The sequence below is a fragment of the Anarhichas minor genome, unplaced genomic scaffold (assembly GCF_050575085.1).
Source record: "Anarhichas minor isolate MPS153535 unplaced genomic scaffold, ASM5057508v1 ptg000010l, whole genome shotgun sequence".
Taxonomy (NCBI): Eukaryota; Metazoa; Chordata; class Actinopteri; order Perciformes; family Anarhichadidae; genus Anarhichas; species Anarhichas minor.
This window is the reverse complement of record NW_027466456.1, coordinates 14,599,351-14,621,181: the sequence shown is the minus strand read 5'-3', so window position 1 is coordinate 14,621,181 and position 21,831 is coordinate 14,599,351. Positions and strand designations below refer to the sequence as shown.

Genomic DNA, 21,831 nt, shown 5'->3' with positions numbered 1-21,831 from the left:
GTACTGTGGTTATGTTTTAAATCTTTTTTTATTTTGCACTATTTTAATGCATTTAATTCATATGCGGATGTCTGTCATAGGCGCACACAAGTATTTATAGATACTGAATCTTTCCTTCGAGAAACCAGCTGTTGCTTGACGAAGCAGTAACTGCCTTAGCAGACCTGGTCTTAGAAGAGTGAGCATTCACAAGACTGAAACAAGAGTGCGTGGGGTGGTATTAATGATACTTCTTTTTAGCTGGGAAATTATTCTAGATAAACGCAAAGATCCTGTCCTGCAGCGGGTGAGCCAAGTTGTAGGACAAACCTCCAGGAGAATAAAGTGCTTCGAAAAAGTCGATGCCTCTCCAAAGACATTCCTGAGGCAAGCAGAGAAGCATTAAGTGATGAATTCTCTCCCTCCCTCGCCAGTCTTGTGTAATGAGATAGTCCCAGTAATCCTGATTAACGGTTAGTTATATAAAGTGTCAGGAGGTCGGGGGATCCCACCGGCTATGTCTAAAGACAGTCAAGAGATGAAATATAGTATTACTTCTTTTGAGAAATGAGAGAATGATGTTTGAGACTAGTCTACAGGGACTGAATTGGTGTCAACTTTTGCTTCGCATAACTCCCATATCAGGACATAAATTGGCTACAATTTAGTTAATGGTGAGGTTGGAAAATCAGGCGCACCCACGCACAGAAAGAGGGAACGCTTGGTGTTTCTCTCCCTGAACACGAAAGGCGAAATTGGCCTCAATCATAGATGGCACATTTTCCGCCAATTTCTGTCATGCACATCCGTGTCATTCATACTGACCAACACAATCAGCTCTACCTGTTTGCACTTTGCTTTCCCCCCCCCCTCCAAAAACACATGGTACATAGAGTTCCTGAGCTGGAACTAATTGACCATTCAAGTTGTATTTTCTCGCAGATATTTGAAAAGTTTGATGTATGACAAAGTTACGTTGCTGCTATTCTCGTAATTTCACTGACGCAAGCTTTCAGACACATATTTCAAACGGCATTGTCAACCACGAAGAGCTAAATCCGACTAAATGTTTCCAATCTTTTATCTGTGTTTACGTTAAGATTGGGGATAGGGCTTTTAAGGCTTGTTGCCAGCCTTCAAAGGCACAATCTGTGGCATTTGGGATGCATAACTGCCCTAAACAGTTCCTCTCTAGTCCCTTCGGAGTCACATGAACTGGGTGGAAACCTTTTCATGCTGCATTGTTCAGACCCTGTCAGGCTGACACAGAGAAATGCATAATGTGTTCCTCTTGTTCGGCTCGTAATGGCTTACAGGCTGTATTTGGATTGGCTGTCATTACATCTGGTATTCACAATACGGCTTACATTAAGCTGGCCTGGTCCGCAGCTATTAGATGTCCAAATGTCTTTCTCTGGAGCTGGCATGGAGCCTTGTGATTTTAGAGCGCCGTGTTCGCTGCTCTCCTGCAAGAGGGCAACGCGGTGGACAAAGACATCATTCTTAAAGTATATAGTCAAAGAAGGACTCAGGAACAGGCCCTGGCTCTGCTCCTTGTGGTTCTTTCCGCTATACTTCCTATATAGTGTTGCCATGACTTGACATTTGGTACTGCACCCTCTACTGATGAATCTGTGTTATCCATCAATATTGCAGGCTTAGGACATTTAATAGGTGAGTTTCCTTTAAAAACAAATCCTTAAATTAAAGCTAGTTTTTCACAGAGGCGGGCCCTTCAAGCAGAGTCCACCTCATCATGTCAATATTCTGCTTTAGTAGTGCATATTACCAAACAAATGGGGAACTGGGACTCAATGAAACAGCTTCCCAACCCCTTTCCCCAGTTGGTAAACCAACCAACCTCAATAGAACATCTGAGATCCATTCAACAACAAACACTGAGCATTTACTTTAATTTGTCCCAATGTTGTTATCTGAGCAATACACCTTGTGTTTTCCTTATTAATCATTGATTATTATTAATCACTAGCGCTCTCAAAAAACACGTACCCGGATGTACCGGTGGCTACGGTAACGTTAGCTAACCAACTAAGAAGACATGTAGCGAAATACGACAACTTTAGGTTTACCGTAAGGCATATTCCTACTCATCATCATGCAAGTACATCTGCTTCATTAAATAACACTAAGGGGGCACTTGAATAGTCCCAGTTAAAAGTCCATGCCATGTATGAATTGTCAGTGCTGTAGGATATACATGCCTGCACATACATGAATCATGTCCACCTTGAAACAGATGCACATTACTGCTTTTTTTTTGTGTTTTCCCTCCGAAATGTTCCCTCCTACTGGGCATGTCACACAACTATTTTAAATTCTATTTACTAAACCAGCAAATGCCGCTCGATCTCAATCACTTATACGGTCCATTGTCATGTGTGTTTGATGGAGAGACCTTTTGGATGGAGGAACTGAGATGAGAGAGAGAAACTGGATATTGAAGCTTTATATTGTACAGAAATACTCAACATGCTATAAGCTTCTCTATTACACTGTTAACAGTGCAATGTGTTTTTGTCCTCTTTTAACCAGATTTAATCTTAAATGTACAACAACAAGCAGTTCTTTTATCACCCTACATGTTCCATATGTGCTGCACTACAAATACAAACAAAAGAGGGAAGATGTAGCACACAATCAAAACAGTGAATTGTGTTTTACATGTGTTCCTCACAAGCAATTATTATTCTGCTGCCTGAAACTTCACATACTTGGAGGCCCCTGTAGAGCAGGAGAGTATAAAGTTGCTTTGGCTTTAACATTGACCTATTTTCTTGAAAAGGTTTCTGAAAGGTTTTGAAATGAATCTTATGAAAGTGGATGCTTTTGCAGTGTTCCATGTTTAAAACTGTATCGGTAGCATGTTGCCTGCTGAAGATTTCCCATTCTTCCATGCATGGAGACTAGACTATTGGCCTGGAAATCCTGCATTTGTTGTATATTAGCACTGGGTGCAGTATGCTCAAAAAGACATCCTGTGGGAATAGAGCAACAGTTACGGGCATTTGAAAGGTAAGCCTGTAAATGTGCAATATGTAGCACAGACTTACATTTTGACGGAGATGGTGGTTGGACAGGCAGATGCAAAGGATGCAGTGAGGCCAATGTTGTCTGTGAGCCATTTAATGATGTCTTAACTGGGACGGAAAATGTCTCGAGTTATCCGCTGATTGAAGAATGCGCAAAATGCTAGCACATTTTTAGAAGATGGCAAAGGAAAATAAGATTGAAACCCAAATTATTAAAGTCATCTGAGGATGTGAAGGAAAAGAGACAGAGAGAAAGTTTTGGAGAAACATAAAAAAATAATAATACTGAGTAAATGTGGCAGAAAGGCCATCATCACCCTCATCCTTTCATTCTCTTTTATTGACTCAGACATTTTTGCCAACTTTGAAACAAAGGGCCTCCCTGTCCATGTGCTATGGCCGCTGGAGAAAGCCTCGGGGATCTGATCTTCAAAGAGACCTTCAGAACCCTAATCTACTCCACCATGAAAGTTAGATGACTTTCACCATGCATGGTTGCAATTTTAATAATCATATCCTACTTTAGGCAAAACGAAGTCGATCGACATCAAGGAGGAAAAATAGGCCAACGTCAGAAACAATCTCGCTACTTGATCGGCCCAGTGGTGGGGTCCCCCCCCCCCCCCCCCCCCCTTCAGAACCCCTTCCACTTCTCTGACGGCCTTTATTACAAAGTAAACCACCAAACACAGCTTAGGTTAAATTCATTTGGCCGCTTAAACAGGAAATGTAAAATGGCGCCTTAGTAAAAAAAAACACAGCTGACGTGTGATGTGTACATCACATCACACGTTTCTCCAAACTGCACTGCAATCACTCATGCCCAATTTCATTTGGTTTGACAGTTATTTATAGTTACTTTGTTTGAATTTGCTCTCCACGTGATACCCCTGGAGCACAAAAGCCCTTTGTTGTGTTTATTGAAATGTTATGTGAAATCATACACATCTGCACACGCAATCTCACACGCTTTTGGTGTGACTCTTTCTTGCTGCGGTCCAAAAGAAGCTTATAGATACCCATGCATGGCAAAAAGCACTCAAAGTCCTGAGAGTTGCAGACTGCGGTTTTAAGACGTTAGAGCTAAGAGTGCACATATCTCAATGGTACGTTTCACTCACAACTCAATTAAATCAAGAAGAAATGTATTCTTTAAAATTCCACTTTTTTTCAAAATCACAGCTTTCGGCATGAAGGAATTGTTACGTCCAAGCCATTTAAGTGAGACTGAAAGCTCAATCATCATTAGCAAATGAACTGCAGTCTCTTGAACTGCTTTAAATGACCACAGCCCTGGTTTTCATCAGACCTTTGGCAGCTATCAAACTGCTGCTTTGCATCACTCAACTCTCACAATCACCATTTTCTTAATGTCCTCAACCACTGAAGTAACAAGTGCAAAGATGTGCTAACCTACAGTATAGAGTAAAACAGGAATTCCTGAACCGACACAGAAGCCTGCTGACATTATTTTAACAGGACGTTTAAGGTTTTAATCCCCCCCCCCAAACACACACTAGGACACACCCTTATCCTAACTAATGGTTTGCAGGAACCTTGTTCAATGTTATCTCTAAACTCCGGTTAGCAGCATCTCTCCAGGGATGACTGAGTATGCAGGGAGAGGAGGGGAAGGAAGGTTTTGATTAGGACTCCTTAGTAGCGGGTATGGAACATGTCCTGGACCCCTGGACCTGACAAGGAGCAAGGATAACAGAGGTGAAGCCCTGTCACCCGTGAGCAGCCCGCTACACCCTCCCTCAGATCTACCAATTGAAAAGAATCCAGTCGAAAGCATTTTTCAGTCCTGCTATCCCTGCTCTCTGTAACAGTTAAATCAAAACATACTTCAGAGAGGATGATATTTCCCTCTAATGAGCAGGGGTAGGTCACAATATGGGAGAACCGGAGATGCTAAATTGCAACCATTCTTTTCCTGTATTAGTGTGTCAAAGGGCTCCGTGTGTGCGGACACACATGCAGAGACAAAGTATGTGTCAAAATCCAGAAGTGAATGGAGTAAAATGAAACAAGGTGTGGAGTTATAGAGGAGAAGGTGAGGTGGGTTAATAATACTGTACGGCTCTGGAATTAATAATTGTATAAAGGTGTGTGTGTGTGTGTGTGTGTGTGTGTGTGTGTGTGTGTATGTAGTGTGTCTGCAGACGGTATTGTTCACGACAAAGTAACCTTATTCTGCTTTATTTACATTCCTTCTTTCTTTTCCTTCACTCATCTGTCTCTGTCTTTGTACATGTGATGCACGAATAGAAATGAAATATAGCTCACTGAGTTAAACATTTGGATATGGTTTTAATATGGCGGGTAGTTTGTCTAGTTATTATAAAGAAAAGTTGGTCTACTTGCTAAAGTCACCTCTTGTGATCATCTGATCAGGTCCAAATGGATCATTTTCAGATCATCTAAGGCCATCAATTCAGCTCCATTAACAGTTGTTTATTAATTCACATAACTTTGTTGTTATGTTACAAATGGCAGTAAATGGTGCAGTAGATGCTGCACAATTATTGCAGAAAAGCTAAGCCTGTGTTGGAATATTCTTGGAAATATCACGAGCGTAACAAAGTGCATGTATAAGGCCATGCTGAATTCACTATTCATGTTCCCTGATTCTTTCATTGGAGAATATTTTGATCCTTGTAAATACTGGACCTTGTAAATCATGTGAACCAGAGACGGCCCAAACAGCGGACTGAGAGGCTTTCTTTGGGTTACTTCATTTATTTTAGGTGTTTAAAGATACACTCTCTGATTTTGTTAAAGTGTCAAGAGCATATCCTCAAATCCCATCCTCGCTGCATAACAACATCTTTCATTAAAGTTTAAAACATGTTTCTTTTTTTCACATTTGTTTTTGTACATATGTATCATGCCACCTTTGCAGCCACTTTATCAGGTTTTATTACTTTTTGTCTTTGAGTCATTTAATTGTCTTAATTTGCAGTTTAATTTGCAACATTTCACCAGAAAGAAAGAGATTGAAATTCATTCTTGACCTTAGACACCGTAGTTGACGAAACAATCTCACCATAACGTTCACAAGCTTCCAACTCTATCACACCACATTCCTCTGCAAATGGAGTTTTCCCAGTTGGAATTGTATATTTCCATATTTCCATTTTTCCCTGGGACTTCTCCTCCATGTTGGCTGTGAAGTCAAGATTGAAAGTTCATTCTTGACTTTGCAAACAGTACAGCAGTTGACAAAGTCATCCATTTAGAAGCTGTTCTGCAGCTTTGTAAAAAAAAAAATCAAAAATTCTTGTGGCCCCTAAAAAGGCTCTTGATGTGTAGGTCCTGAACACTCTCATGTCAGCTAAACGCATTTCTCCAATTGAAACGTCTCCGCCTGCCCTGTGACAGTTCCTGTAGCGAACACAGGGTGGCGACACGTGGCTAATCAGAGCCATGTGGCTCCTGTGGGCACAAGTCACTCCGGTGAAGTTTGCAGGAAGGATTGCGCTCAGTTGAAGAGAGAGACGGAGAAGAGGAAAGTGTGCTGGGCTCCAGCGAGGAGGACAGAGACAGAAACCAGGGGAGACGGAGACAACTTTCATCCAGACTCGCATTTTTCTCGGGTTTTGGTGCGCTTTGAAAGAGCGGCTGAAAACAGAGCACAACTTCTCAAGGCACTTTGACTCGTGCATTTAGAATTTTTCTTTTTTTTCTTTTTTGGAAGGGGCTCGAAATTAAGTCTTGAGTGTAGTGGATGTGAAAAGCGGACGAAAAGTTTTTTTTTTTTAAACACAGAGCCGGAGGAATGTATCCAACTCGGGCAGCGTCGAGCCAGCGCCTCTGGAGATGTCCAGCCTGCGCTCTCTGGATCGCCCTGCTCCTCCAAAGCGTCCTGGACATGAGCGCGTCTGGTGAGTCTCAAGACACTTCCCCCCCCCCCCCCCCCCCTCCTTCCCTCGGTAATCATTCCCGTCCTTCCTCTGCTTCCCTGCTGGCCTCACTTAATCTGCGGTTCATCCCAACACGCGTGAATTAAACGATGTAATATATCAAGCTTGGAAAACCTTTCTGGGGACTGTTTTGCATGTGCCCGTTTTGGGCATTACGCTGACTTGATTGCACTTTAAATGCAGTTGAAGTCATCCGTCATTGTGTTCACATGGGCTCGTATATCTTAAGGGCACCCCTATTTGTCTTTCGCTGCTAAAGTAATCTCATAAATGTCCCCAAACTGTTTTATAAAGCAGAGCTGTTTGCCTTCATTCAGCCTCCCCTCTCATGTAAATGATGGTTGGTTTTTAGATTATCGTCCTATTGTCACTGTGAGGGCTCTGCACGGGGAACGACTTGACTCTATTGGCAGACAATAGGGGGTCTTAACTAGTCAGCTGGATAGCTATTGTGCCCCAATCCACCCTGTCAATGGTTTAGGTCAATTTAAGGATAAGAGATGCGTAACGTGTTTAAGGCAAACAATTGTTCAGCATTTAGCTTTAATTGAGGGTGCATGGCCAATGTTTCCGGCCTGAGCAAACAATACTTCAATGTTTCTTAATTGCCTCTTACAAAACACTAAAATACATCATAATATGTGTCTGTCCACTGTGATCGAAAGTCAAGAGTTCTAGTTTTTTTTTTTTGCCCATTCAGTAATCTAAAGAATAATGTTTCCACTGCCTGTTACTGTACTGAGTGTGTGGTACTAACATCTTTTGAGAAAGGATGGCCTGATGGTATATGTAACTGGCGTTTGGTTGACTAATAGAAGCATGATTGAATTCTGTTTGACTTGTTTATGAAGCCGATCGTTTGATAGCGTTTTAATATTTTCTGTTCTCTGGCTTTTGAGTGTATTGCGAGTATAAAGCAATCCTCCCCTCCCTGGGGAGGGTACTGATGAATTATCTCCGGATGGTTTTTTGGGGTTTGTTTGGATTATCTCTGTCCTCCTTAAATCGGCTTTTATTTACAATGGAGGTAGCCTACGTAATATACTGCTTTGGGAGTAAAGCTTTCTGCTATGGCGCTTCTCTTGCCACCCGTTCCTCTCTATATCTTTCTTCCTCACTTTCCTGCTCTGAGGCAGGGAGGAATGTTAATCCACATTACTTAACTGGATGAGTTAGCTATAACCTCTTCAAATGGAGTTTCATGATCGAATATGGAGTGGAGGAGAGCCAAGCCCTTACTTTATATGTGGAAATAGACAAAGTGGAAATTACTCCCACATTTCATGGCAAAAATCTACCCTGAAAATTACATTTCGTATGCTAATACTGTTTTTCATGAAGTAAAAGTGATTCACTTTTGCTCCCCCTCCCACTGCTGGAAACCAGAAACTATATTGAAAAGCTGTTTCTCTTTTTCTGAACATCCAAATAATCGTTGTAGCTTTAATCGGTATGGACAAGAAAACAATGCCCATTAACTGCTTTGTTTTTCTATTGCATCCACAAACATGATTTGCTAGTTACCGACAATAAAACGACTCCCGGATATGTTAGCCTGGGAGACTAGTCTCTAATGGGAATGGGCAGAGAGGAACAAAACAGCAGTCTGGTTCAACTGTACTCCAAGAGAAGAGTGCAGTGCCATGTGATCTGTGCATATATAACTGGCTGTATTGTAGAATTAACTTTGCAAACGCTACAAGGATGAAACTGAAGGGCCCGGCTGTCTTTATTTGCTGCTGTCTGGTGTACTGGTCAGTCTACCAGTTTCCAGTCAGAGGTAGAGGTCACTGGTCTGTCTCTGTGGTTCAAATGTCAGCATTTCCAGGAACAATCTGGACTTCCCCCGGCCACAGCAAGGGGATTTGTGTACATGGCATACTTGACAAAGGATAAACCAACAATATATATATATATATATATATATATATATGCATGCATGTTCTTTTTTTTGAGAAACCATATATTCTCAGCTGCTTAGAATACCTGAAACTGAGATCCATTGGCTCACAAAATGCAATCCAAATCACACACATGCCCCTTAATTAAAAAAAGAAGTGCAACACTCTTTCTTAATTTACATGTTCACAAAATTCTGATTAATGTGAGTGATCAGGTCAAGGCATGACATTGGATAATGGGTTTGTACAAAGACCTGAGTGTATGTGAACTTTAATCGGCCCTAGGATTCTTCCCTGTCCTTGCCAAAAACAGCTTAAGCATCACTACCAACCCTCTCGGTGCTTTTCTAAACAAGGCAGAATGCAGAACAGATCACCAGATTTCATTCTGGTCGGTACTGCTTCACTTGTAGACTAAGTCACACCCGTCCTCCTCTTAAAGCCTTTTCCATGCATTTGCTCACAATAGGAAAAACTTAAAAACCCACATGAGTGTTGACATGGCCTATTATTATTATTATTATTATTTATATTTCCAGCAAGAATCTGTTTGTGCCAACTGGATTTATTCTTAATCACGTAACCTGAATTTGAACCAAGGTTTTTGCTGCATGGAAATCAGGTTTCTTCCGAAAGCCGGGAACAATCAGACTACCACGGCACCTTTTTTGTTTAAACATAAATCTCTTGAAAATAGTCACTGTCATTACATCTTTCTGCCCCTGCCCTTTAGCTCCAAAGTAATAATCTGTGCCATGTTCATAAAAATAAATTGACGGCAATGTTTTGCAGCTATATAAACTGTGTAAATGTTTCTGAACATGGGACATTCACCTCTAAACATAAAAGGTCCTGTGCAGGGCAGCGACTGTGTGAAATCTGTTTAGAGTTGCGTTTAGCCTTTTAATAACACTCAGGGAGGCTATAAATCATGTTGGCTGGAACTGCCTCAGTGCCGTTTTCAACAGGACGCACTGTTGACACTAAAGGCACTTCACCTCTGGAAAAAAAAAAAAAATCCTTGTTCCTGCAGACTGAGTGTGTAGGAGCTTGTCCTACTCTCCCTGCTACTGGGGCGTCTATCTGTACTGTCATATTCCTTCTGGTATTTCCTTGGACTCATATTAATGGTTTACAGTTTACAAGCATCCTTGTAAAAATAATGCAAATCAGCCACTCCCTGTCGTGATTTATAGTTTGCTCAGTGCTTTTCATCATTGCAATATTGCTGTAATGTCTCCTTTATGTGTGAGCATATTGACTTTATCAGTACTTTACCCAGATGCTCTGGGAAATGTTGGGCTCCATCGTGGTCTGAGTGGTACATCTCTTTCAGATAGATGATTCCTCATGTGTCTAAAACTCAACTCCCACTCTGCACAGTGCACACTGCATTAACTCAGGCATCAAGTGGTGTGCATCCCTAAAAGCTTTTGGCAGACACGGAAGAATGTGGCAGGAACTGTATGTGTGAAGCAGATGTATGGTCTTTTTCTCGGAGGAGGGGGTTGATTTTATTTATTATTTATTTTTTTTTGGACAGTTCAACTCCATTTTGAGCGTGTGAAATGGGCAGAAAGTCGTGGACATTAGCTCAATCAGGACACAGCCATAAATCATACGCTCGGACTCTGCTTTATGTCTCTGATTTAAAACATTGGTGTGTAAACTGCGTCGTGCACTGGCAATTGCCTACTTCCCACTCGTTATTAAGCACATGTTTGCCAAGGCTCCGTGTGCCCTCAGCGTTGCCATAGTGCAAACTGCGTGGAGAATATTGTGGGCTAATTGTTGAACTGATGTACAGCCAGCGGGCGATTTGCTTTAAGTGATATAAAAAGCATCAGGATATCAAATAACTTGTTCAGTGTTTTTTTTTTTTTCTGACTTCTGACTTTCCTATTGTGGTTGTTGTTTCCCAAGCAGGACTACCTCATTGATTAGTACAGAGTTCACAAGATATGAAGTTTCCATATGATGTGCAATGCCAGTGAATGGCAGAGTTTTTCTCCATTGAGTTGCTGGTTGGAATGTCCTGACAATATGACGTCAATGCTTGGTTGACAGAGGAATTTTGGAAGGAGAGCCTGATTTAGGTTTTCCTTTTTTTCTTTTTTTTTTTTTTTTCTTTTTTTTGTTGTCTATCTGATCTCTGCAAAGTCAGGCAAATGCCTTTTTGTGAATGGTAAGAAGAGTCAATTCCCTGCATTTGCGTAAAACATTGGTAGAAAAATGCTCTTATTTCCACAAATCCGACTCAGTGGAGCGTGCTTGCTTTTTAGCGGTCAGAGTCCCTCTGAGAGGCAGCGTTTAATCAAAGGCGAAACACAGTTCACTTAGATCTTCTTTGGAGACGTTTGATAAAGTTTCTGCCACTACAAACTGTGGCCAAGCGTGAAAACCTTGTTCCTTCTATTTACTGTCTGCACAGGAGGTCGGTGTGTTGGGGAGAGAAAAAAAAAAAAAAACCCTCTGCAGGGTTCAAGGAAATGCAGCGCCGGATTAACAGAAGGAACAGAAAACATTGGTTCAGGTTTTAGTGCCGCAGTTGAGAAGCTAGTGAGTAGAGGACAGTGTGGCACTTCAATGGTTTTAACAGAGGTAGAGTCTGGTTGAGTGGGGGGGGTAAGCTGCAGAAAGGTGAGGTTTGTCAAAAATGTATATTTGCCCCTGTTCTGTACGCCAGACTACAAATTCTATAGCTTTCTATAGCTTCTATTCAATACTTTCTATGTTGATGTCTTTCGACTGCTGTCTGGAAGACAAATTACACCCGCCAAATAAAAAAATGTACTCTGCTGTACTTCACACGCGCAATACAATGAGTCCTTTACTGCACTTGTAAGGCAAGCTGTAACTGCGAGAGTGTGCTGATGACAAGGTGACACTTTAATGAGTCTAATGGAATAAGCCGCACAAACTGCATATCAATTTCCCTTATGGACTTGGCAAGGTTTAATGCTGAGGACTGTGGGGAATAGCACTGGCTTAAATAGCTCTAAATTTCATTCAGACCACTCTTCATTGCAGTTTTATCAAATTACTACTTTGCTTGTGTCCTCCTAGCAAGCTTAACCTGGGATTAATATGTGGAGATCATGCTGCATTTAATTTAATTGGGGGTAGGATGAAACATGGCTTTTTGAATTCCCCTATATGTGTCAGAGTAAATCTTTTTAAACCCTGTTTGCATTGCATTAAGGACTTCAGAAACCCCCACTGCAAGCAGACGGGCAGATCTCCGCCCAGCCACAATTAGGTCTTTGTATAACACCATGCTCCTTCCATTAAGTAAAAAAAACTTTCTAGGCCTCTCTGCCAAAGATATTAGTACTTATTTTCCCCCCAAAAAAGTAGCTTATCAATGGATAATATTTCACTTTATCAGCTTTATCCCCAAAATATGTGTTGTCACATTTCTGTGCATAAATCAGCTTTTTGCTGGATGGTCATTTTTTTCAAAATATCCCCAAAAGTAGGTACTTGGGCTAAGTAGTCTGGTGAAGTACATTAACATTAACTGTTGCCTGCACCTATTCTATGATCTTAATTTGATTTGCCCACACACACTATCAATAACTTTAATGTCAATGGAAGGTCAGAAACACTTCAAATGATCGTGGTTCTTTACAAAAGTTGTTCATAAAATCCTTCTGTAAAGTACTTTTTTCAGTGCACACAGACCTACTTTCTCCCTGCAAGTGGATGAGCGAATAGTCAACCCCTCCGTCACCCCACCACCACCAGCATGACTTCAAAACTCCTTGGCACTCCTCTTATCTAACTGGCATGAGACAAATGTTGGCATTCTCTCCTCGCTCGCTCTCTGACTGTCTTGGCTTGGCCTTGGTATTCTATCTTTCTCACACACACACACACGCACACGCACACTTTGTCCCTTTGCCTCTCTGTCTGTACAGTTCATTTTGGCCGTCGTGTGGCTCCTCCACTTGGCCCTTCTTGCCTGGCTCACTGACATGCTGCTCTTGGCTACACTGTGAGTGTTTACTCAACAATAACTGAGAGCGGGGTGGCTCCACACCAGCCCCTGCTCTCTTTACAGACGATCGCAACCACTCATACAGACCTTTAGTCATGGTTTGTCGGTATTTTTGCATCTTTGATTTGAGCAGAAGACTTCTTTTGTGATGTCAGCTGGCGTTATGTGCTGATTATGAGACGGATGTTTAGTCATAACTTGGCTTTCTCAATATCAGTCTTGATGTGTCTTTATGGCTTCACGTCTCCTCTTTCGCCCACGTGGTACTGTGGCTATGCTTCGAAACCATTGGACCATCAGCTCCACTGAGACATTTGTGTAAACTTATCACTCTGCAGTTATTAATATAACATCATCACGTGTATTTTATTCACAGTTGTGTGCTTCCAAAATGATTCTTGGCAGCTCCATCATCCAAAACCTTCTTTTGCTTTGTTTCTGTATTTCTTTCTTTTTTCATGCCTCTAACGTACACACAGAAATAATGCAAATAGCACATTTCTCCCGTGGCGCTGTGTAACGTGGAAAATGCTTAGAACACAAACTTCAGTCTGCTCGTGGAATTGTTAAACCAGAGATGTTTGGACGGCAGGAAATTGAATTTCACCGGGCATCTAATGATTTGTGTTCAGTTTGAATTAACTGAACCCCTTTGTGTGCAGTGTTGGATTTGCTTTTCAGGGCTCAGGACGGATTTGTGGTTCGCCCTCTCATTTAGTGATTCGGAAGTTTTTATGTCTGTGGAACATACAGAGAGAAGTGTGTTTGGCCGTCTTTTGGTGGTTTTTGCTTTGTACTTACAATCGGTAGCAATAGAAACTATAATCTGTGCTGTAGCCTGACATCGAGGAATTCTGTCTTTTGAAGATTAATTCATGTAAATGGCTTTTAGTTCAAAGCTGTCGGTTTAACAAGTCTACTTTGGCCATCGAATAGATTTGGGGATCTACTCAAGTAACAACAACAAGGTTTTGAAAGTATAAGCCTTTTTCACCTTCATTGTTTTCAGTGGAGGATTCAAAGACGAGATGCTTCATGAGCACTTTTTGAACCTACACACTGACCTGTCGTTTGATCTGATCTTATCTGATAAGATTATCAAAAGGGCTGTTTGATGCTTCAGGGATCCAGCTGGTGAATGTCTGTCTTCAGCACTCAGGCCGTCCATCTGCGTGCAGGTTTCCAGACATTGGTAGAGTGTAAGGGGGTAAGTGTTGCCACCGATATTGAGTTCATTGTCGCCTTCGCAGAAAAACAGATGAAGCTCTCCCACTTTTCTCTTTGTCTTTTCCCCGTCAGAGGAATTTGTTTGCTGTTGGTACTGTATGTTGTTTCTGCTCCATTGAAAATGACTGGCAGGCTTGTTTTATGTGTGTTTCGACTATGAGGTGTTGTTACGATATTATGTGGGATTAATGGTGAGAAACCACCAACGGTCCTTCTGCAATCACCTTTCTCTTCTGTTTGCTTCTGTCTCCCGCTACGTCACTTTTAAGTTTTTCCTCCCATTTCATGTCTCCATATCTTTTCTTTACAATAGCTTCCAAGCAAAAAAACTAAAAAACAAGGTTTGGTTGTTGTACCTGCGTTAGGTGGTTTTCGAATAAAAAACAAAAATCATTTTTTTAAATCGGGGTATGATTTCATTTACAATTTTTGATTGAATTACTACATTATGCTGACAAAGCCGACTAAGTGGTTACAACATAAACAAAAACAACTCTAAGTAGTGCTCGGGTATGCAGGAATTCAAAGAAAAGAAAAGCGGGAGAAAGTTTGTGTGGACAGAAGGCTGAAAATGGAAGGAAAATAATGCATTTTTGGATTTAGTTGGCTTGGTGTTGACATGGTCTTAAACAGTGTCTTGAAATGTATCTGCATGAGTGTGGACATTGCCTTAACGTGTTTGTTTAACTAAAGGCTTTGTCACATTGTTCTCTAAGCAAGCTCCCCATTAACCAGCAGCTAGTCTTTACCCCGCCACCTCATTCACACACAAAAGACTTACGAGGGTCTGCCTTAAACTGGTGCCTCAGTCCTGTTGTCCAGGGGCTCTCAAACGTTCACATAAGGCAGATAAGTACTGCCTTTAATCCTTCTGACAGAGCTAGTCAGCGTAGAAGCAACTCTGCTATAGTTCGCCAGCCTGACTGCTGAAAACAATGTCTATTTGAATGTCCAGCATGGCTGTAAATCCTGACTATAATGTTCAGGGACAAAAACTTCGAGAGGAACCAGAAACCATAAATACAACAGTGACTGAGCACAAATAGAAAAAGCACAGAAGACCATAAGAAATTTGACTTTAATGGAAATTCCCTTTTCTATTCATTCTAATCCTGTGTTGACCACACTAACCAAGGAATCTGGAGTTAAAGATCTCACTGGCTGTAATTCTGAAGTACCGTGAGTTAAATGCCCATCTAGCAAACCACTGCTGGCTAAAGATCTGCCCAATTCAGCACCAACCGGGAAATCAATGTCCCCGAGTCGCATTAGACCCGCTCACAGATTGTGTCTTTAATCAGCCTTTGTGATGGGCCACAGAGAAAAAGCTTCAATGAGTCTCTTGGTGAAAGTTGGTACTTCCCCCATTGGCATTTCTCAAAATTCTAATTTAAGATGAATTGAAAAAGTAATTTTGTGTTTTGTTTCATAAGCTAACGCTGTGAGTATGAGAGTCTTGACACCCAACTTTTTTGGCCAACTCCCAAAGCTTTCTTCACAGTCTTGGGGAAAACTACGCCCACACAGTCACTGGTAGCCTCTTAAATCCATTTTGGCTTGATGGCCTCACCATACGACAGCTTCTTTCAGAGGCAAAGTTATTGACTTCTCCAGATTGTGGGTCTGTTTTTTAAACGGAAACAAGTGAGTGAAAAGAATGGCAGGGTGGAAGAACACAGCCCGACGTTGAGCGCTACTGACCGTCGGACGCGTCACCCAGAAGGTCGTAGAATCACGAAGGGAGTCCTGTGTTTGATGTCGGAGCGACTGTTGGTTTTTGTGGTGAAATGTGCAGGAATGGTAATAAAAAGATATGGAATAGTCACAGGCCAGGAATCTGTCTTTGTGTGACTGTGACAACGTTTATGCTCTCTTCTTCATCACCATCTCCCTCTCATTCGCTCAGAGACTTTAGCTCATGTAGGGGAGCTCTTTATTTAACCCGGGGCAGGCAGAAATGATTCTTGTCAAGTGGGACGCTCCCGCCCAGGAATTCATACATTTATCCTGTGGGATGCAGAATACCGCGAGGCGATTTTTTTATCGTTTATTTTTAAATGATGGCCAGTGTTGAGGGGAAAATTGAGTTTCCCCGTTAAAGCAGCTCCCCTGTTTTTCATATTTCCACTTTGAATGGTAATTAAATTTCCCGATGGATGTTTATGAAAGCTGACGCGGACTTGGAAGCAAGTCAGGTTTAAGTTGACTTACTAGTGTGGTGGTGTCCTGCATGCCAACAGTCCTCTCACACTTCACTCTTGTTTTCCTGTCTCTCACTACATCTCTGTCTCTGTCCCTCCCCGCTCCACTCCTTCTCCCAGAGAGCGTTGATTTCAGCAGGGCAGGAAATGAAACTGCATTGCCCTGCGACTCCCAGCAGGAGAGGGGGGCACCATGGGGAGGGAAAGAGGAAGAGGTTCAGAGTGAAAGACGTCCAATACTATTGTTTTTTTGTTTTTTTTAAAGGGACGAAAATATTGATAGTGCGAGGATGTGAGTGAGGACTGGGATGGGCCCGGCTCAGCTAAGAGAAAGCTGAGAGCGCTAAGAGCGATATTGAGACGAGAAAATATTTTCATAGAGATGTTTGACTGACAGCAGGCTTAAATTAACTCTCAGCAACTCTTATCAATCAAAAAGCTGAAACATTTGACTCTGTTTAAAAAAAAAAAAAAAAAAAAAAAACACATGACAGAAACAAACAGCCACCGAGAGACGAAGAAGAAACGGGGCTCTCTCACTAGTTGAGGACTGGCGACCCCTCTATCTCTGACAACTCCTGACCTTCATCCCCCCTATCAGAAGTCAATGATCTTCTCCTCAGAGGGGCCTGTATAAGAGGCTTAGGCCCGCGTGATCCCTCTGCCTGTTTGCTTAACCTCTGCGTGGCTGCCTCAGCCGCGCTAAGCTTTGCCCACAAGAGCTCATTACCTCTCAGTCGCTCTCACCATTTCCTCCAGCCGCTGTAGCAACTGGAACATGGGTTTAAGGGCCTCTGATTATGGACACTGTTAAACCCTTCATACTAAAATATCCGTACTTTACAATATAAGTTAAACTCATGTCATGTCAACACATAATAGCAACATTTTTCGAATTATATTTGGAAATGTTGAGCGATGCTCGCAGGGCATATTATTTTGTAACGTCAGCATTTCGCTGTCCCACGGTAATCTTTAATGGAACATAGAACCTGTCGTGTCATTACGGCCATGATTGGGGTAAAGGGGAGATGGCACAGCTTCAGCACCTTTCCACATGTAGCCACAGTTCCACTGCAGTTAAATAGAATATTTATTGAGCTTTTCATCGAGATGAACAACTGTTTATACTGTTGCATGCATCGTGTAATGATGTTTTGCAACAAGGCTGGGGCCCGTCCCTGTAGATGTATGCAGCCTGAAAAGGCCCTGCTGCAGTGAAATTACAAGAAGAAGAAGGGGGGAAAAAACTCCTCCCCGCTATGGGCATGGTGGCTTATTATTCCTGACATGCTCTGTTGAAGCGCTGATGTGAAGTGGGCCGGTGCTGATAATTCGGAGCGAGACAGATCGCTGTGATTCACGACTGTTTGAGTGGGAGTTCAAACAAAGGCGGAGTCGCTCCGAAGTTTCCCCTGCTGGTACAGTTCCAACAGTTTGGACTACTGTCAGCTCACGGAAGGGACTTGTGGTAGAGTTTGGCAGCGCAAGAGATTGTTTGAGCTTTCCTTGTTTTACGCATACTCACTGTCTTTATTTACTGGCTCCTCTTTCTTCTCATCCTCGGAAACGTTGACCTGAGAAGAGTTTTTTTTAAATTTTTTTTTTATGAAAAGCCTTTGTATTCCAGTTATTTTAGTTATATCCTGGAGCGTGTTCTGTTCTGGCTCCCTGTTATTGTTGCTTCTTAAATTGTCTGTGTGTCCACGACCAGCAGTTACCCATTGTCCCCCACTGCCCTCGCTTTGCAACCCAGGCTTTGTTGGTCCATTTACTCTTTAATTTAAAACTGATTTAACTGAAGCCAGCTGGCTAGCTTAACCTCTTCTCACGACGGCCCTGAGCACGAGTGGACACTGTCTTTTGTCTGATATTTGTTGGTGTGTTTATGTGGAAAGAGATGTGCTTCACCCTAAAATGAACAAATTCCAAGCAAAGATGTTGCTTTTTATAAACACTAAATATAGCTACTACAAACAGTTCACACTCTTCCCTTCACTTTCTGTCATGCAGTGTTCTGTTGGCGGTCAAGTGAGAGCTTTGTGATCAGACTAGGTGACCGAAAGAGCAACAATGTAACATCCTCGTCGGCATTTATTCATTTCTGTATGTTTTAGGCTGGTTTTGTTTGTTGTGGTTAACATTTTTTAATTAAAATGTGGAAACTCTGCACCGCTTGTTAGACATTTAGTGGAACACATGGAAATAGAAAATGATACCAGGTTTAATTTTGGTAATATTGGTCAAGTTTATTGGTTCACGATGTTTGATTTAGCGGGGAAATAAAGGTCATTCTGTAAAAAAATAAAAAATGTACATACATCCTGTTTGGAACACAAAACCAGTCCCTTATCGCCTCGAGAAACATTTTTTTGTTTAAAACCACAACAGTTTGATGTGCATCACTATTAGATATGTAATGTGAACTTAAACACAGAATGGGAGAAAAAACGCAAACACTACCATTGTCGTATTTTTAGAAACTGCCTCCATGTTAGCTGTAGTGCAGACAACCTGTGAGATTATAAGGACAAATTTCTTGCCCACTGCCCTCCATGTTTAAGTTGCCCAAATAACCCATTGCTAATGAGTGTGCTGCATGCTTGTTAAATGTGTTTAGGAAGTCACACAAGCACTCTGCTGCTCCTGAATGAGTTGCGTCACTCAGTGGTTTGTTTACACAAGGTGCCTCCAGATGTGTCTAGGGAAGCCTCTTTACTTTTATTGTGAAAGCCATGCATTTTTTTTTTTATCACATCCCCGACTCGGCAGTCATAAAACAGTCAAGAAACAGTAGTTCAGACGGTCCTTCACTGCCTGTTACGTCGCAGATAGCAGCCTTCATGTTTGCCCCTAGTCTTTGCTTACACAGTAACGCAGCCAGCGATTGGTGGTATGCATTTGCAAATGTGCACGCCCCATGTCCCAGTGTTGGTGGTCTTGGAAAGCCACCAAGATCACCCGGCTGCTCTGTAATGTGAAAGCAATTAGCAGCCAGCGGTTTTACACAGTGCCGATATGTGTGGAATAACAAAAGGGAATGTAGGTCAGCGGTGAGCCAAAGGTACGCAGTGTGACCGTGGCTTTTTTTTTTGGACAGTTTCTCATTATTTCAAACATCAGAGGGATTGTACATGTTTGAAGGCACTTAAGATACTTATTTGAAGCTAATTTTAGTTCAGCAACACGACTTTGTGTCTTATTGGCCCATAACAACAAAAGCAATACAATCCATAAGGTTATTAAATAGATCATGTATCGAAACAATAAAGGATGTAATGATTTTCTGATTCTTGGTTGCGTTCATATTCAAATTCCTGCCGTAAAATGTGTTTGTAGTGATTTTAAACCCAGATTTATTTCGCTCCCTGCAGACCTCTTTGATGTCTTCACCCTCCGTTTACTTCATCTGACATTCATTTTAATGAGACGGACATTCTCCCTGATAGAAATCTGCCTCCGACTTATGCTGGAATACTGTAAATCAGGGCCACACAATTCACATTGGGTTAGATTGAGTTTCCTCTCTGTGTGTGAGATTTTGTGGTGTGTGTTTGTGTGTGTGTGTGTTTACAGTGTGTGCGCAGGGTGCGTGCCCTCTGTCACATCTGGCAGCTTGTGGTTTTTTCATGAACTGCTAAATGAGGGGAAAAATACTCCCAGCTGCCCTCAGGAGAACTCACCTGGTGTAGAGCTGTCTAAGTTCCTTGCTTTTTCTCTGACACTCTGTTTCCCCCCTCGCGCACACACACACACGCACACACACACACCCAGACACACTCTTTAAACAGCCTACTGTTTTTGCATTTTTCTCCATCTCTCTTACTCTATCAGTATATGCATGCCTTCTTTTCTTTAACCAGGCTCAACCAAGCACAAGCATGAAAACATGCTCATGACCTGGCCTGAAACATTGACCATACTCTAAAGTAAGATATTCTGTACGTGCGCCCTAACATAACCTCAGGAGTCAGATTGAGAGAAGCCGAGAAGGACAGTTTGGCAGGGCTGCGTACGCAGCGGGAGCGACCACAACCTCTTCACATGGTGAAGTCATTTTCACCTCGGCCGCTGTGGGAAGAGGAGGCCAGGAGCAACATCCTCCCACCCCGCACCTCAAACCCCCCAGCCGGCATATTTCGGTTATCTGAAGGGAGTGGAGCTGGGAGGCATCAGCCCTGAGAGCTGAAAAGCAGCTTTTGTCTCAGGCGACCTTCGAGACCTCTGCGTGCCGTTTTTATCAGCAAATCATAAACTATACAGCACAGCTAGAAACACAGGGGGGCAAAAAAACAACAACTAAAGGAGGCACAAATCAACAAGATTAAAGACTTCAACGCAAAGTAAACAAAGCAGAATCGTTGCCAGCTATGGATCAAACACCAACAGTCCTATAAATCTGTGCACTTTTTACATTGTAGATTGACGACGACCTTGACTAATAAGACACGCTGTCAGGGATTTGGCTGCATGTACATGATATTAAAGAGGGACAGGCGGAATAAGAGAGAGGGTTTCCAAACGCTTTATATACTGAGGCAAGATGCAGAAGTTACCCTGCCAGCACCCCCCCCCCCCCCCCCCCCCCCAAAAGAGGCACGATACGTTATCGGTTTTCTGTCTTCTGCCCGGACTAAACCATTTAGCGCTGACGTACAGAAAAGGGAGCCTCCATCAGCAGCTATCTGCACCCTTCAGTCTCTCTTGCTAAAAACAACTCTCAGCCACAGTCTCCCCTCTCTCTTCTTGTCTATTCCCTCTGTTCAATCGCCACAATTTCCCCTGCTTCCATGTCATACGATTACATTCCTTCTCTGTTCAACGTACTCGTCATTTGCTTCCTCATCCTCCACCGACTCGTTTCTTGCCCAGACAGGAAGAGAGCTACCGCAGCCGGGGAGTAATTTCAGGCACCATGTCTATCAAAGCATGGCTCACAGCTGAGATTTAGTAGGCTTACCGCCTTACACTCTTAACCCGTCATTTCAGGATTTCCAGGTTTCACACCAGTTGGGCATTGGATAAACAAGGAGACAGAGTTGCAGCTGACACACGTACAGCTTCTGTTACGTGGAGAATATCAGACCCAAATAAGACATTGAGCATTTATTGACACCTTATTGAAACTTAATTTACTGTTTGCAAAAAGTAATTTTCCATCATTCCGGCAATATTCTATAATGTTTGTGTGAAACAACAATACTCATAAGCAGCTCCTTGTAGGTTTTTGGCTCAGCAGACCATCAAAATTGAGGCTATTATAGGTTGTTTCACTTTCTAACATAGGCGCGGCATGTGCCCAAAGCTTGTCTCTCAGTTCTGCTTTTTGATGTCATTGTACCCTTTACACAAAGGCCACATATCTGCTGTGGTCTTCTGCTCTATATGATGTGTTTTGCCATTGCACCGCCTGCTAGGAGTTACAATTGAATCATATACGAGTAGCAAAGATCATAAGTCATCAGGGTGGTGTACTGTAGTTCGTAAGGAAAGCCCCTGTTTAACCACAGGGCCCAAGTTAAAGAGCCTGAATTGGTGAACACCCAC

The 21,831-nt window shown here is 42.3% G+C and overlaps 1 protein-coding gene across 1 annotated transcript in view; it reads left to right on the top strand.

The window, feature by feature from the left end:
- The first annotated feature begins 6,350 nt into the window (after positions 1–6,350).
- ror1 (receptor tyrosine kinase-like orphan receptor 1) overlaps positions 6,351–21,831 on the top strand; it is a 113,256-nt gene continuing 97,775 nt past the window's right edge. The window contains exon 1 of the mRNA XM_076088666.1: positions 6,351–6,916. Coding sequence (XP_075944781.1) covers positions 6,811–6,916 — 106 coding nt within the window. The 5' untranslated portion in view covers positions 6,351–6,810. The remainder of the gene's footprint in view (positions 6,917–21,831) is intronic.